This window comes from Penicillium malachiteum (genome assembly GCF_028827825.1).
Source record: "Penicillium malachiteum strain IBT 17515 chromosome Unknown utg000001l:1.0-8184562.0:1.0-8186909.0, whole genome shotgun sequence".
Lineage (NCBI taxonomy): Eukaryota > Fungi > Ascomycota > Eurotiomycetes > Eurotiales > Aspergillaceae > Penicillium > Penicillium malachiteum.
The window spans coordinates 4,812,493-4,828,976 of NW_026643094.1; the positions used below are offsets into that span (position 1 = coordinate 4,812,493).

General features: G+C 47.3%; 9 protein-coding genes across 9 annotated transcripts; 4 read left to right on the forward strand and 5 right to left on the reverse strand.

Moving 5' to 3' along the window:
• Window positions 1-70: 70 nt before the first annotated feature.
• Window positions 71-830, forward strand: N7483_001798 (uncharacterized protein; the record flags this gene model as incomplete). Its single annotated transcript, XM_057085235.1, has 2 exons — window positions 71-140; window positions 196-830. The coding sequence occupies 2 exons, from the start codon at window positions 71-73 to the stop codon at window positions 828-830; spliced, it is 705 nt and encodes a 234-aa protein (XP_056951384.1).
• Window positions 831-1,427: 597 nt separating this feature from the next.
• N7483_001799 (GTPase-activating protein BEM3) lies at window positions 1,428-5,140 on the reverse strand (the record flags this gene model as incomplete). Its single annotated transcript, XM_057085236.1, has 3 exons — window positions 1,428-1,462; window positions 1,515-2,120; window positions 2,182-5,140. The coding sequence occupies 3 exons, from the start codon at window positions 5,138-5,140 to the stop codon at window positions 1,428-1,430; spliced, it is 3,600 nt and encodes a 1,199-aa protein (XP_056951385.1).
• A 205-nt stretch (window positions 5,141-5,345) lies between these two features.
• Window positions 5,346-5,636, reverse strand: N7483_001800 (Rho GTPase activation protein; the record flags this gene model as incomplete). Its single annotated transcript, XM_057085237.1, has 1 exon — window positions 5,346-5,636. One exon carries the CDS (start codon window positions 5,634-5,636, stop codon window positions 5,346-5,348), a length of 291 nt encoding a protein of 96 aa, XP_056951386.1.
• Window positions 5,637-6,675: 1,039 nt separating this feature from the next.
• N7483_001801 (mitochondrial distribution and morphology protein) lies at window positions 6,676-8,793 on the reverse strand (the record flags this gene model as incomplete). The annotated part of the gene is made up of 2 exons (XM_057085238.1): window positions 6,676-6,807; window positions 6,862-8,793. The coding sequence occupies 2 exons, from the start codon at window positions 8,791-8,793 to the stop codon at window positions 6,676-6,678; spliced, it is 2,064 nt and encodes a 687-aa protein (XP_056951387.1).
• Window positions 8,794-9,052: 259 nt separating this feature from the next.
• N7483_001802 (pre-rRNA-processing protein PNO1) lies at window positions 9,053-9,950 on the forward strand (the record flags this gene model as incomplete). Its single annotated transcript, XM_057085239.1, has 3 exons — window positions 9,053-9,119; window positions 9,202-9,836; window positions 9,894-9,950. 3 exons carry the CDS (start codon window positions 9,053-9,055, stop codon window positions 9,948-9,950), a joined length of 759 nt encoding a protein of 252 aa, XP_056951388.1.
• Window positions 9,951-10,209: 259 nt separating this feature from the next.
• On the reverse strand, window positions 10,210-11,053 carry prs3 (proteasome core particle subunit beta 6; the record flags this gene model as incomplete). Its single annotated transcript, XM_057085240.1, has 2 exons — window positions 10,210-10,897; window positions 10,956-11,053. 2 exons carry the CDS (start codon window positions 11,051-11,053, stop codon window positions 10,210-10,212), a joined length of 786 nt encoding a protein of 261 aa, XP_056951389.1.
• Window positions 11,054-11,415: 362 nt separating this feature from the next.
• N7483_001804 (HCNGP domain-containing protein) lies at window positions 11,416-12,215 on the forward strand (the record flags this gene model as incomplete). Its single annotated transcript, XM_057085241.1, has 3 exons — window positions 11,416-11,487; window positions 11,540-11,572; window positions 11,652-12,215. 3 exons carry the CDS (start codon window positions 11,416-11,418, stop codon window positions 12,213-12,215), a joined length of 669 nt encoding a protein of 222 aa, XP_056951390.1.
• Window positions 12,216-12,571: 356 nt separating this feature from the next.
• Window positions 12,572-13,252, reverse strand: N7483_001805 (uncharacterized protein; the record flags this gene model as incomplete). Its single annotated transcript, XM_057085242.1, has 1 exon — window positions 12,572-13,252. The coding sequence occupies one exon, from the start codon at window positions 13,250-13,252 to the stop codon at window positions 12,572-12,574; it is 681 nt and encodes a 226-aa protein (XP_056951391.1).
• Window positions 13,253-14,483: 1,231 nt separating this feature from the next.
• On the forward strand, window positions 14,484-15,389 carry pre4 (proteasome core particle subunit beta 7; the record flags this gene model as incomplete). The annotated part of the gene is made up of 3 exons (XM_057085243.1): window positions 14,484-14,513; window positions 14,569-14,716; window positions 14,785-15,389. The coding sequence occupies 3 exons, from the start codon at window positions 14,484-14,486 to the stop codon at window positions 15,387-15,389; spliced, it is 783 nt and encodes a 260-aa protein (XP_056951392.1).
• Window positions 15,390-16,484: the final 1,095 nt, after the last annotated feature.

The window sequence follows — 16,484 nt, forward strand, 5'->3', positions numbered from 1 at the left end:
CGATCATACTCGTTTTCAATTCAATCAACTTCTCTCCCCTCTCTCTTCCCTATTCTCAAATATCATCATCATGTGGGTTCTTCCTTTACTTGGATACTTAGGAGTGGTTGTGGGATTTGCATTTCTTACTCTCGCAATCGGTAAGTTTATACCTAGATATCTCACTCACACGACTCCAGCTGATGACACGAGTAGCATCGGGACTATACTATCTCTCCGAATTAGTCGAAGAACACACCGTCTTCGCACGAAAACTCCTAAGCCGTCTTATTTACACCATAATCGGCATTCAAGTCCTCCTCGTTCTCTTCGATCGATTCCCAATCTGGCTTTCCATCCTCAGCATCCTTTCGCACCTTGTTTACGCAAGCAATCTACGCCGATTCCCTATCGTGAAGCTCAGCGATCCACTCTTCATCCTTTCGTGTATTCTGGTTCTATTGAATCACTGGTTATGGTTCCGACACTTCTCCAACCCACCTGCGCCATCACGATCAGCCGATCAGAATTGGCGCCAGCCATACCAAGTCAATTATGCGGATATGCCTTCATTCTCTGAGGTAGCTTCTTACTTTGGATTATGTGTTTGGCTTGTTCCATTTGCGTTATTCGTTAGTCTGAGCGCGGGTGAGAATGTCTTGCCGAGTATGGGATCGGAATACGCGACTGGGGAACGATCTTCTGGGTTGGGTCATAGTCGAGGACCGTCTGATGGAAAGTCTAAGAATAAGGGAATGGCAAAGGCTTTGGTTGATAATGTCCGGGATTGGGCGAGAGAGAATGGAGAGTTGATGGGCTTCGGGCGAGGTGAAGGAACCCGGAGGTTTTGATCTACGTGGCATGTTTAATGAATCAAGTGATGATGCATTTATATTGAATTAATCTTAGCTTCTCAAATATGGAGAATATGAACCTATCACTCATTGCTTTATTTACTTCAAATATCTGGCATTGCATTGCTCTGTAGCCAGACAGACCCAAGTGAAGACATTGTACTAAGTTACTAAATATGACAAAATCACACCGCAAAGATACAGAATATCTCGAATGCGCTGGAACTGACATTGAAAGTCAACAAGATTTAATAGAAAAATAAAACAAAAATGTGGGAAAATATAGAAGAAAAAAAAATTATGAACCAAAGAGACATAAGAATAAAGGGGTATAAAGATGGATCAAGAAACAAAATATCTCCAAGTCCCAGGTAGGTAGGCCTTATTCTTGCAACCTCATCCTAATAACCATTATCATTAAACATTCCCATGCGAGTTTGTTGGTCCCAGGTGGGTAAATTCGTCATTCCGTGTGCAATTCGTGATTGGTTCAAAGAAATAAAAAGGGAGGTAGGGTGGGCATGGAGAATGAGAATGAAAAAGAGACGTCCAGGGGCGTGAGATCGAGACGCTATAGCTGCTTCGGTAGTTTTATTACTTCTCCTGGTAAACTGAATAATCTGTATGGGCTGATAAAAAGTCAGATAGGAGGAGATTTTATGATTTGGTGTGGTCACATACTGGTATCCATGAAAAGCATTGAGCTTTCTCGTCTCTTGGTCTTCGCCGATCGAGTGTCCTCTTGACCGGGAGACAACATGCCAGATAAGGAGCCGTAGGAAGCCGAGCCACCTTGGGGTGGTGGTTGATTGTAGGCATCATGCCTATAGGCTGGCTGATCATAGCTGGGTTGCATGGGCGCAAAGCCTGTATCATGGGCAACCTGAGAATTGTCCGGAGGGCCATCTGCACCTCGGAATGTCGTCTGATTGTAAGAAGGTGTGGGTATATTCGAGAACATCTGGTTTCGGGGAGACCGAATATCATCAGGTGTAAGGCTATTATCCACAGTCAATTCAATGGAGGGGCCAGGACCTGAGCCCGAGCCGGCATCTCCAAAGATGCTCTCGAAATCTGTCAGGAACATTGAGAACACAGGCGCAGGGATGTTAAGAGTAGGCGCGAAAACGATGCCCACGTTTCGGACAGTCATCTTGTTAACGTCGGAGTTATTGACAATCTCAATCAGGAACAGCGACAAGGCTCGTAGTAGCACCAAGTTGGGTCTTGGAAGACGGTGTACAAGCGAGTTGAAGGCGACGATCTTCTTGTTCTTGTCATCAAGTTCTATTTTAAAGAGAAACGAGTCAGCAGTTTGATCCTACACACCAAGAAGGTTGATACATACCAAGAACACGAAGGAAATCCAGATGGAGCTCCCGAGTGAGCACTGTTGTAGGGAGTTCACGAAGGTATTGCTTGAAAAGAGAAGCCACGGCGTGAACATCATAGTACTGGTCGACAGAAAGGAAGTCGAGATCTCCCTCATTGTTGAAACGTTCTTTCAAAGCTTTGATAACAACGTTGGAGCCACTCAAGCGGAATATTCCCTCCTCTAGTGCTGCGTCCTTGGATTGCAAGTACTCGATACAGCGATATACAACAGCTGGCAATTCCACATCAATCCCAACTGGTCCACAATATTGGACAGCATCGGCCAAAGGAATGCCAAATACAGGTCTGACATCCTTTCGTTCCACAACAGGTGCTGCAGCCACGTCGTTGGAGGCTTGTGACGACAGATCAAAAGAGGATCGAGTACGGAATCCCCAGATGCTGCGTTTCTTTTCCTTGGTGGACATTGTGGGCTTGTTGCCCCAGGCTCCCACATCGTGAATCACGGTTGCATTAGTAGGCGCAGAGATGATTTTTGGGGAATGCGTGGGAGCCTCTGAGAAGTGCTGCTGGTTGAAATCTCGAAGATCGGTCGAAATTCCAGGTCCGGCGGGCATGCGGGGTGATCGAGGGGCTTGGTCAATAGAATGGCCAAGGATAGGAGGCTCTGCAGCTATAGTATTATCAAAGCTAAATCCGACAGGAGCTGTCTCAACTTCCTGCTCGGGACTTTCAACCCCTCTGCCAGGTTTTTTGCTGTTGTTAGGTTGCACCTTAGACTTGCTTCCAGTAGAGGGTTGCTGCCGTGCTTGTCCAGGGGGTGGGCTTTTGGTAGATGAGGTGCCTCGACTTTCACTGTCAGATGAGGGACTCTCGACGTACTCCATCAAAACCTCCACCCATCTGTCACGCTCATCATCACTTTCAGCACAAAGCACGTGTCGGACAAGCGCCGAGGAGTCCTTCCTCTTGGGTTCCAAGATGAGAAAGGCGTGACGATATTGATTATCGGCATCCTCCTCAACACCAGAGGGAGAACTTCCTGGATTCTGGGATTGCTTTCCAATTTGAGCATGAAGAAGCTTGATGGTACCCATGTGAGGACCACCTGGTGACTCGAAATATTTCAATTCCGGTCCATGAATAACGAAATAACGTGCTTTCCAACCACCAAAATTCTTGCCTCGCTTGGTTAGATAGCCTTCTTTTCGGGGCCTGCCGTCTGGGCCACGCGCAATTTCCGGCTGGGCCGCACCATTGTGTCCTTTCACGAGACTGGTCTCATCATCTCGGGGCTCAATGGCGTCGTTTGTGAGGAACTGACAGATGACCAAGGCTGCCTTTTCATCCATTGGAGTATCCAAAAGACAATCAAAGTAGGCATTGAGCGCCGCTCGTCGAAGATCCACCTTCGCAGGGGAATGTCCACTGAAGATACTTCGATCCGGTAATTTGCCGGGCAGAGAGACCAATTGACGAACTTGTTGATCCAGCTGAGGCAAAGACGCAATGACTTTCTCAATTCGCCAGAGCTCTGTCACTTCGGATCGAGAAATCACACTTAGGGTGAAAACAGGCTCTTCTTCCAGAGGTTTCGAAACCATGTAGCTATTGCGAGAAGGTCGAAGCCGGGAAGATGAGACCCGAACCTGAATCAGTGGAAGAGCGTTCGGAGGTAAGAGTAACCCAGGATATTCATCCGATATCAGCCCTTGATAGATAACGCCGTAGTCATTGAAACGTGCAGACCTTGGGCTATCTATCATCACCGTAGGATCGATTGTTGGAATTGAGGGACCAGGCTTACCAGCCAAAGGCTGTGCGTCTAATTGAGCAAAATGGGTAGGGTAATGACCCAATCGTGGCGATAGAGGCAGTCCAGGAAGGTTTGTACCTGCTGTCATAGATTGACCTGCCATTGCGTTGATGTCGCGGGGCATGCGAGGCAAAGGCGAGCCAAGTGGTCGATCTTCTGGCCTCGGGCTAAGAGGTAAACCAGCTAGTGCCAAATTAGCCACCTTGGGATTTGGGAGGGTTGGACGGCCATTTGCAGCCGAAAGGTTTGCGCGGGCTTTGAGAGTTGAGCCCAAAGATCCCGGTACCCCCACGTTAGGAGGCGACCTCGTGGCTTGCTCGCGTGAAGCATTTGGACTCTCAGAGGGAGTAGCAGTGTCCCGAGATGAGTGTGAGGATCCAATCTTGGCTGTGGTTATAGATCCCTGGGGATCATTGTCTTTCTTCCCCGCAGCCTCACGATCTCGGTCATCTTCCTCTCGAGTTTTCCGCCTTCCACGATCATCTACCCTCGGTTGGTCGTCTTGATCATCACCGTAATCGGAATCTGAATCGTGATCTGTGGGTGCTTGCCGAGTACTGGCGTGGAGTCGTAAGTCTAGAGGCGCAGGTGGGGGCTTGCGACTAGGATGGGGGAGCTTTTGGCCGTCATTTCCAACCGGGGATGACATGTCACTGGAAGGGCTCATGCTGATACCTGCAGATTCCATGCGAGATGCTGCGGAAGGTGGCACAATAGTGGGCTGAGGAAGCTGTCGAGTATCTGGTTGTTCATGGACTGGCTCCGCTTCCATTTGATTAAGAAGTGACTGCTCTGCCCCGGTCAATCCAGCTTGCGAAACTACATCCGCCGCGGTTGGCACAGGCGGCACAGACTCTTGCACTTCCTTCAGCTTTTTCTTGTACTTTTCCTTCTCCTTCAAGGCGCGCTCGAGATCTTTATTCAGACCCAAGATCAGCGTCCTCTGCTTGTCCACTAGTTTCCATAATTGTGAATTCTGCGACGCCGCTTGATGCTTCTCCTTCAGGAGGTGCACGATGACAGCCTCAGCTGACCCAGCAGCATTTATCAAGTGGCCAATATCGGCCGGGCTCAGCGCGTTGGCATCGAATGTAGATTTTTGAGAAGCCGAGGACAGGGTTGATATCGCCGAATCAATGGAAGAGGTGCGAGGCATGATGCGATGGGTTGGACGATCTCCGGGGTGGACAAAATAGAGCTCACGGGTGAGGAGGTGGAACGATCAGGCTCAGCCGCAGCAGTCGGTTTTGAAATCCCACTGTCGCTGAGCCCTGTGTTATCTACATCCATGCCCATCATGTCTAAAGATCGGGGGATGTTATGGGCCGAATTCGAAGGTGGTGCCGGGAAAGGTGCATTGGTTAGACGAGAAATAGGCGAGCGATTCTGAGATGGAGACTGGTTGGCGCCGGACTGGGGGATAGAGGACTTGAGGAGGGAGAATCCTGCAGGTATGATCTCGGAAGGGAAGTCGTGTGCAGAGGCATAGGTGAAATATGCCGAGAGCCAGGAGCGCCAGGAGCGCTAGGACGCGAAGCCACGTCGGATCGCGCGCCCAGGTAGTCCCTGGGGATGAGGCCGTTCATAGGCGAGTGACCCGAAGATTGGCTCTTGGAACCGGGCTCGTCCTCATTGCCTTGCCACTGGGACATCGTTTCAGGGCTCAGGGATCAGCATTGGAGTCGAGGAGGGGGGGTGAAAGACCCAGGGGGGAACGATGCGGGTCCCCGGGAAGCTGGGAAGCTTAATAAAGAAAGGGGGAAGAACTTGACTTGTCTCAGTTGAAAGATTCAAAGAGAATAAAGACAAGTAGAATCTGGGAGAATAAAATAATAAAGAATAAAATAGGGAAATCGATATTGAAATATCAAAGATTTCAAACTTGAAGAGTTTCCAGAAGAACTAAAGAAAGCAGAGCAAATTTCTTTTAGTCCCTTTTGAGATAGCTAAGACCCTGACTCAGTATGGAGACAACCCCAATAATGAGAGATACAGACTGCACATACATACACATGTGTATGTTTGAAAAAAAAAAAAAGACAAAAAAAAAGAAAAGAAAAGTATTCAAAATCCACCATAAAAGGGGGGGCGTTGATTGCTTAATGTACTCCATAATGATTTTATTTTGGTGGATCCAACGACGATCTTTTGACAGCTTGATACACGGGGCCTCGAGGTGATCTGTCCACTATTTAGACTAATAGTGCATAAAAAATGGGATTTAAGATCTGATATGAAGTACAACGTGCGATCTATACACATGTATGGAGTGGTAGTCTGCACATGTATACATACACACCTGAAGCCGTAAACATGTATGTACCAGTACTACCTAGTAGTCAAGAGTATCTATAATCACTGCTAGTATTCTGAAATAATCTAACTAATTCTCCGAGTCTATACTCCGTAGTAATAAATGTAATTCAATGTGGGCCAAAGACTTTTATTCAAAGTGATGAATCCGATCTAGATATGCAGAACAGATGCGAGACATAATAGTCACAGCCTCAACCAAGAGTGGCAAATATGATACATACCAGAGTAGCGAGCATGGACTTCCACGTCCATTAAAAAAAGAAATCAAAAACAATGGGAATACCCAGACTCCAAAAATGCAATCATGGCTATGATACATAAAAATCCCAGAACGCCAGATGGTCTCGGTCTAAAACGGCCATTCAAATGTACAAATCATGCAATATTGCCTGCCATCCCCATAAACAAGGCCTGCGCAGCTAATTGAAGGGACCAGAATCCAACTTTTTTGAATCGTCGCATGCGTGCTTGGTCATCCACGACATCTCGAGCAAAGGCATCGTAAGTCTAGAGGATATGTCAGTAGAAGTCTCGAATATGAAAGCAGAAGATGGAACTTACAGCAGCTGATAGATCATCCATCAATCCACTGTCGTAGATAGTCCAACTACCATCAAAGTCAGGCACGCGTTTGACGAGGCGGCAGTTGATGGGGATGAAAGTGCGTTTCGAATTGATATAGGCGACAATGGGGCGGATGAGGGCATTGTTGATGTAAGAGAGATCTCGTGTAAAAATAGGGACTGCAGCCCGCACGTTGTTCATATGAACTCGCAAGTCCATCATCAAGAATCGCTTATCGGTATTATCAGAAATGGTTTCTGGGTGAATATCACTTTGTCGGGACACGGTTTCAGAAAATTGGTTGGAGGTCACGGTAGCCTCGAGTCGATCATAAAAGTCAGCCATCACCTTGGCCAGACTCTCGTCATTCTCAGCAGGAAACATGATATCGGCCACAATATCCACGGTTCCTTCATGAATCCATGAAAATGGGCCCTCCACGCCCCGGTTCAGATGATCAATATTGAGTCCATCGACCCGAATTCGGCTATGCTTTTCCCATGGAGTGGTCTTCCCATCTTCCTCCATTCCACTCTCCCATCGGCCTCCCGTGAAGCCATTTGTCTGACGCGGGTGAATGGTGAAAAGTGAATTATCATAAGAGCCCGACATCATATTAGCGGACATGAAGTCATAGAATAGCCACTGTTTTCGGAGTTTAGGAAGATCGCAAGAGAAGATACTGATCGAAAAGGGTCTAAAGTTGTCGGGTTGGTAGAGTGTCACCAGCACATCATGCATCTTGAACGAATCAATTTCGAAGTCACCAGGGTGATGCTCATGTCGGTACGAATGCGGATCTAGAATTTCGTCTGGCCAGAAGACATGGCGACGATCGATGACACCGCGGATTCCTTTGACCTCCACATCGCGCAACGGGCCTTTACCGTTGAGCCACTTAGTGAATGACAATGTCACGTTGACAGTCTCAATAGAAACATCAAATTGGGTGTAGTTGGTGTCTTCTTCTTCAGATGCAAGCAGTGCGTCCTCAGATGCAGTACCACCACGGGCTGCGGCAGCGGCGGCAGCAGCGGCAGTTTTCGAAGAGCCTTTACTGACATGACCTGTGCCTTGACCAGGCCTCCTTGACACAAAGACGTTCTTGAAAGTAATCACACCATTCTTCCATTTGGGAACAATGGCAGACTCGAAGACGACCTGAACGCCGGAGGATTTGGTAAGGTAGTTACCGACCCATCCGGCCAGTGTTTCTTGCGCAAAGACCGTGTTGATGGCCAGAATTAAAAGGGAGAAGAAGGTTGTTGTTCCCAGCACGACCCAAACAACATGGCCCAGTAAAACCCAAGAGAATAAAGCCGCTATTTCATCCAGATTAAAGGGCCGAACGCTTCGGATTGAAAACCACTTGAAGCGCACTTTAAGCCGGGACCAGAATCCTGTAGCGGCTGCTAGAAGCTCTTCTTTGGTGGGTCGATGTAAATGGGGCATATGAGGTAAACGGTCCATTAGATGTCGGTTGGAGGGTTTCGCAGAATGCAAACTTTCTGGGTGGGATTTCGGAGAAGGATTTTGTTCGACAGATTGCACATTATCGTCGCCCTTCGAGGGCTTGGCATTATTGGAAGCGCCTCCGTTGACTTGGTCATTCTTGGTTGTGTGAATAGCTCGCTTCCATAGATGTTGAGCCGATATTGTAGAAGGTATGATGCATGCTGCAGTAGCTTCTGCTGCAGGAGAAGTAGGAGAAACGAGGACAAGAAAGCCACCGGAAGCAAATCGTCTTGTCAATGGAGTAGATCCTTTTCCTGGTGATGTTGATAATCGCCGTGGAGTGGCACCGAAGTCGAAAACCTTCCTCGAGGAGGCGTCGAAGACCGAAACGCGGTTTGGTCGTACACGGCCAAAAAATGGATGGGCTGATTCCCATAAATGGGCGTAAAGCCGACGTCCGAAGTTAGCGGACATGCCTGACTTTACATCCTGCGCAGGATAAGAAAAGCACTAAAAAAAAAGAGGAAGTCTGAGGGTTGAAGACTCATAAGCTCCTGGGAACTTTAAGAAACTGGAAACCGGAAAGATGAAATCATCCGTGAATGTTTGCTCTGTTTGCACCCGAAAAAAAAAATTGGCCCACAACTTCTTTGGTGGAGAGGGGCGGCGATAATTTCTTGCGATAACAGCTTCAAGGCTCTTTTTTCCTTCCTTAATAAATCACACAGTCATCATGGCCGCCCCAACTGCCCTGCGTCAGCCCTTGGAAAACACCGGACTCCAGTCCGCTCAGATTCCTGGTGAGTAGAAAATCCTATTGGATAATTTGAACCTCGTTTTTATTTTATTTTCGATATGGGTGAGCGCTAACTTTTCGATAAGACCAGGATGATGAAATCTTGATCGATGCTCAGGCTGTCCCAGATGCCTCAAACCCTGTGGATGTTTCACCCGAAGACAATGAGATGCGCATCGACGAAGAGGGTCGTCCAGTCTTCACTCCCGCTAAGGAGACCAGCGCTGCATACCGTATCGAAAACCGAAAGGTCCCCGTCCCACCCCACCGCATGACACCGCTCAAGGCGAACTGGACCAAGATTTGCCCTCCTATCGTCGAGCACCTGCGACTGCAAGTGCGCATGAACGTTAAGACCCGATCCGTCGAGTTGCGAACCTCCAAATTTACTACCGATGTTGGTGCGCTCCAGAAGGGTGCTGATTTCATCAAGGCCTTCACGCTTGGCTTCGATATCGATGATGCGATCGCTCTTCTGCGACTGGATGACCTGTACATGGAGACCTTTGAGATCAAGGATGTTAAGACATTGAATGGAGAGCATATGGGTCGTGCTATTGGTCGTATTGCAGGAAAGGACGGAAAGACCAAGTTCGCTATCGAGAATGCTAGTCGTACTCGAGTTGTTCTCGCGGACTCGAAGATTCACATTCTGGGTGGATTCAAGAACATCCACATTGCCCGAGAGGCTATTGTTAGCCTGATTCTGGGTAGCCCTCCGGTAAGTCTTTTTTATACGCTCTGGGCAATCGTCAACTTTTTACTAACCCACTCACAGGGCAAGGTTTATGGAAACCTCCGCACAGTCGCTTCGCGTATGAAGGAGCGGTTCTGATTTCTCTCCCGTTTCAATTTCCCCCATGGCATTGTATTGGCGTTCCGGTGCATTTTAAAGTGTGGGCTTCATAAAAAGATACTATATCCGAGTGACGACACATAAAAGCTTTGTATAGCTTCATTTAAGGAAAATGTCTGATGATCTTATTCTTATGTAAATTCAAGTACATTTAAACAAAAAAAAAGAATGTTTAAAAAGAACTCCATATTCTCATATTAGAAAAAGCTATCATGGACATGACAAATGAAAGACTAGTCTAATCCTTCTTCAATGGGTGGAAGACTTCCTTAATTCCTTCCCGAGTGATGATCATCATTTGCAGATTATCACCGACCTCAATATGCCGCTCGACTGCACTTGTAAATGCATCTCGTACCAGCTGCTCAACATGGGCTTGAGGCAAGGGCTCAGCCTTCTTGGCCTCCAGTGCGTGACCCTCGCCACTGCCGGGGATGTATTGATTCTTGAAGTTGACCTGGTTATCAAGGAAAGGCATGATCAGACTAGCTGCGGCACCAGCAGCACGGCATTGCTCCCGCTCGTATGAGCCCACGGGATCATAGCTGTACAAAGCACCCTTGCCTTCCTCGTCCAGGCCAGCCAAGATTGCGTGAACGTAGTAAGGGAAGAAACGCTTCCCATATAGGATTGTTGAGAGTCGCTGTGCACAGGCTGAGACAGACATGGGCTTTCCATGTTGGTACTTGTACATCTTCACCACGGCGTCCAATCGTTCCTTCAAGGCGTCGCCGTCTGCCGCAAAACCAACGACAGAGAGGACAATCTGAGCACCCTCGCCAGTCTCATCATCACCGCCGATCTTAAAGACCTTGGGGACCATTCGAGAGTTGATATTGTAACCGGATGTAGAACGGGTGTCGCCGGCCAGGATTGCGAAATCAGAACCTGTGATGCCTAGGGTGGAACCGCCGTTGTCGGTGTATCTAATATATCGGTAAGCTTTCGTCCTTTTAGTATTGATGAATCAAAGGCATATCTCACGGGTAAAAGCCATGCTGCTTGACGGGGGCAGCTGTTGGCTGGGAGAAGGAGTAGCCGATGCCCTCACCACCAGCTGGGTGACCCGTGATCGACGTCATCTTGTGATTGAGAAGAGTTATGAAAATGAAAGCTTTGATTGGGAGATGATTCTCTGATATGATGGATCTAGAAAAGAGGACAAAAATTGAGGAGGAGGTGAGGGTTGGATTGTTGGAGGAAATGCCGATCGATGTTCTCCCATGTCTGACGCGATGCTGTAGCTGCCTCGCTTATGTAACCGCCAGCTCCGGGGTTCAGCATGGGCATCAAATAGGAATTTCAAACTTCAACTACGGAGTCTGAATTCATATTACAGAAATTCCTACGAAGTGACTGTCATTTATTCAATTTTCTCCTGCTAAGACTCTAATCGAGCGTTTGTTGCGAAACCCCACTCAGAAAACCGAGCTCTACGGTCATCATGCTAGGACTTGCTGCATACGATAGTAGCAGCGAGGAGGAGGTAGAGGTCAAGGCACCAAAGCCAACACAGGTATGAATAGAATTCAAACAATCCTTAGGTATTTGAGCTAACTCTTAATCAGCTCCCCAAAGCGCATGTCGTGGAAGACTCGCAAGTGAGCCAGGATAAAGGTGATAAGCACCTCATAACCGGATTGAGCGAAGTTGACTGGCTAACACTATATTACTCTCCAGATTCAGATCAAGTTCCAGCCCCCGCCCAACAGAATCCAATCACAGCCCCCCCTAGAAGCCCCGAGTGGTCCAGTACTCGGCCCGTCATCTATGCACACAGCCGCTTCTCCAGAAGAACCGTCCACAGGCGGCCGTACTTCACCATTTTCATCATCGCGAGCATTGATCCAGGACATGACTCTTCCACCTGTGCCCAACCTGGACATTCCACCATCTCCACCAGGATCCCCAGACCCAGCTGCCAACGCCAAGTTTGAACACTTCCTCTCTCTCAAGAAACAAGGCGTTCACTTCAATACAAAACTTGCTAGCTCGTCCTCGCTGAAGAATCCAAGCCTTCTGATGAAAATGATGGCGCACGCGGGGATTGATGAGCAGTCTCAATATGATACTTCTCTACCGCCAGATGTGTGGACTACCTCTGACCTGCCATCTTGGGCAGTCAAGGAAGAACTTTTCCGGTCTCAGCAGAGATATAAGCGAAAGATGGGCGAGCAGGTTGGACAGAGATCTTCTGTTGAATTTGTCTCGGGCTCTGACGCTAAAAGAAAGGGCAACCCATGATTTCATTAATTCACCTGAGCTTAATACAACCATTAGCTCAGTTCACAGACATTCTTGTATGTGAATGAACATACACAGACGAAAGAAAGACAGCCGTCGCCTCCAACAATTTCGGGCCTGGGAAATACAACACTGTGTTGGCTCTTTACCAATGGGCCAATCTCCCTCACGTCTAGTCTCAACTTGAGTGATATCTGAGAACCCGTTTCAGCGAGAAACAGCATTCATTATAGACTTGCTAGTTGATCATTCACACAGACAACGGGTATTTATCGAGAGAACAAGAAATAGCAAGTTTGGAAAACAGCAAACAACTATTGTACATAGTGCAGAACACACAACGAATGATGATAATCTCATGCCCCTCCTCCACCGGCAGCAGCAGCCCTCTGCCTATTCCTGCGATCGAACTTCTCATAGATACTCATATATGAAAGCAGAATCATCGTGTCAAACCACTCCCCATCTTCTTCCTTAATCTGCAATCTCCCACATTGGCCAATGGATCTTTTGTTAGTGAAGACAGCCACCAGCTCTCCTGCCTTTTCATCCATAAGCTTGTAATTCCGAGAGCTCCACGATGGGCTTGAGTCGTCAATTCCCACCGAGCGTGTGCGTTTCCATATGAAACTGCGTCGTTCCGTGTTGTAAGTCAAGTCATTTGAACTCGACATGTTCATTTCAAAGCGATATTGTTGGTGTGCCCAAGAAAACCGGGTCATATCTTCCCACTGAACATTGTTCAGATCATCCGGATCTCCCAGAGCCAAGTTGAAGTGACCGGACATGTTGATTTTGCTAGCTGCTACCACGGGAGCATTAACGCTTGCTCCTCGGTGCAAAGTGAGATCAGGCTTTCTACGCCTAAAGGAGGAGAGTTCCCCATAATAAAGTAGTTGATCAGCTACCGATTTGACCTCGTAGTGTCGACGAAAGGGTCTCCGGTAGATCACATAGACACGGGAAGCTTGGTCGTCTAGTTCGAGTTCGAGATGGGCGGACTCGATGGAGTCAGACTGTGTCAACTGGGATGCCATGTTTGTGAACAAAAGTTGAGGATGTTCTGGAAATGAATGCCAGGAGTCATGCTAGTATTTATAAGACCTTGATCGACCAAGATGATCATGATACCACGGATACGAGGTTCAAAGGCTGAGCATACTTCATTGCGGGTCAACCAATCAGATTAACCAACGTGCTTCGATTACTCCACCAAGCGAATACGATACGCCAAATTGGGTCAACGGCGCGAGCTTAATACATTCAAATGTTGGTACAGAGTAGTTTAATATAAGCTAAAATTAAATTATGAAACAGTAGATTAGCTGGACATCCGGATGAGATTGTACATGCCAGTGGATAGTCTTACTCGAATATTGCAAGATGTTCCACTCCATTCATAGTAGGTTTGCTGGTAGTACTTAGCTGAAGATGTATATGATGGGACCAAAGCACTACATCAGTACAGTCAACTCTCACTTATAGCACACCCTCCTATCCAAGGAAAATCATGTGCAATAGGCGGGAGGTGCAATATAGGTGAGAGTTGACTGTACTACTAGTAGGCATAACCCGACCAAACATTTTTGAATTCTTTCAAGTTCTAGCACCAGAAGATTCAAACCTGAAATACTAAATTTTTTGTTGACAGACAACTACTGTGCTTGAGATTTTTATAGAGACATGTACTAATTATGATGGGTTTGTAGGTAGCCCAGGCGCCAGTGCTGTTTGTTACATTTGGCAGAGTGAGCTCAATATGCCATGTCTAGTAAACAGAACTTGAAGTGACTCAAAAAGGTTGCCAGTGGCTCAGAAATGAAAGAGAAACTTCATTAGTAAAAATCTATCTTTAAATTGACGAAGACCTATCAAGTTGACTACTTCTTTGTTTAATGAACTAGAGGCTCCGAGTCGGGTTCAGAACAGTACCTACAGAGTAGTAACTTGAAGACGATCGATCCTGCTTCCTAACAATTTGACCTTGTAATAGCTCAAGTAAACCGAAAAATCTATTTCAAGTCTAAATATTCTTTTTTTTCCATCAAAATAACAAGTCGAATATTCAGGACTATCGTAGTTATAACTACTCCGCGACGGCCCATTCGCCGCTTAGTCATCCAGAGCTCCGTCAGCTTCGCCTGCCTAAGCTCCGTGTATCGTCATCGTTCAATCCCTACGCTATACACTCTTCATCTCTTCTTCATTACATTGCTTGCTCTCACCATCAAATACTTACCTGCATCTCTTTGGCCAACTCGATTGATAATGGATCACTTCCCTGGCACCTGGGGTCGCGTGAGTACTACCAACGCCCCAACCCAGGCACTTCATCACTAACAGCATCTTGTAGCCCAGAAACGATGTCTACGGCGCCTACAACCCCCAATACCTCCAGACCACCGGTCCCAAGACACATACCTCATCTCCAGCCGTGACTGGAACCTCAGTCATTGGAGTGAAGTTTAACGGTGGTGTGGTTCTGGCGACCGACAACTTGGGTACTTATTACAGAACCGTCTCATCAAAGCGTACTCGAATCAAAATTTCTAACCTCTGTGTGAATTAGCATCTTACGGATCCCTGGCTCGGTTCACCGATGTGAAGCGTCTCCGCGTATTCGGAGACAAGGCCGTAGTCGGATTCGGCGGCGACGTATCCGACATGCAATACATCGACCGTCTTCTTGAATCGATCGATATCCGAGAAAACTACTCCAGCAACGGCAACATGCTCAACGCGAAGAACCTGCACACCTACCTCGCCAAGGTATTCTATAAGCGTCGTTCGGAGTTCAACCCACTGTGGAACCATGTTCTCGTAGCCGGGTTCGACGGTGAGGGCAAGCCGTTCCTCAGCTCAGCAGATTTGCTTGGTACAACCTTTTCCGCACCACACCTGGCTACTGGATTCGGTGCTCACCTTGCTGTTCCTATCTTGCGACGACTCTTCCCTGAGGAGACACCCATCGAAGAGATCAGTCGTGAGCAGGCTGTATCGGCGTTGAAGGACTGCTTGAAGGTTCTCTTCTACCGTGATGCTCGCAGTCTGGACAAATACTCCATAGCAGTCATTACTCAGGATGGAATTGACCTGAAGGAGGATGAGCAGATCGAGGGACAGAGCTGGGCATTTGCCGAGAGAATTAAGGGATATGGTGCCCAGACAAACTAATGTCGAATATGGATTTTTTTTCTCTCTTTCCTCCGCTTTAGTAACCTATTAAATCAAGAACTCAATGGACTCTGCACGAGAAACCAAATTTCTGCTCATATGACTGAGAAGTCGAGACCCGATAGTCAAATCTCTAACTTCAGTCCCTAGTCTCACGCCATTATTGCATGATGCATCTCTCGTATAGGCCATCGGTGTCCTCTTCACAACAACCCTGGCAACCGAAAAATTTTCTCTGATCTATATCATAGATCTAGCCACCTGAGGCCACCCAGATCTACATCTATAACACGTCACAGGGACAACACGGGTGCATCAAGCAGTGAGTCGCACGAACTCCCAACGCATGAACTCCTGATCCCGCCAACTCGATAAGATGCACGTGTATTGCATGCAACGCAAAGCGAATCCTGAAACGAGACAAAACTTGGAAGAACCAACACTGGACACGGTGAATGGTTCCCAGCCGTGTTCGAGATCAAAGCGCTTGCATGAATCTTGAATCTTGAACTCTGCAGATTATACTTCGTGCTTGCAGTCTTGAAGCGGTCAGTCAAGAACACGAATGAGTTATTCACCGTGCCTGGCGAGTACCTGGGCATACTTCAAGTTGGGTAGATATGTGATCATCCATGGTACATGGCATCATTATGCTGTAGCTATTCAATTCAAGGTTCCAGTGATTATGCTGATCATTTTAGCTCTGCTTGATATTGAAGGATTGAATTCGGACTATTACCTATCCTAACACTAAGCGCCAATAGCGGAATATGGATGCCTGTTGTCCAGGATACGGCTATAAACAAAGTTTAACAACATCAAAATACGATGATATAAGATTCTGGAATCAATGTTTTCTCTGATCTCGCTTCCATCAAGTTCTATCAATGTGATAGATAAAACATTGTCGATCTCATATATCTACCTCCTTACATGAAGAGCGGAAGCTTCGGGAACTTCATGAAGCTCTGCACGCGGTGAAGACCCGGACTCAAGCTGGCACAGACAATGGGCTTGTACCAGACAATGGGCTTGTCCATGAATCATACATGGTAAAATGGAACTACTGTAAAAGCTGCAGAAATATCGAATAAA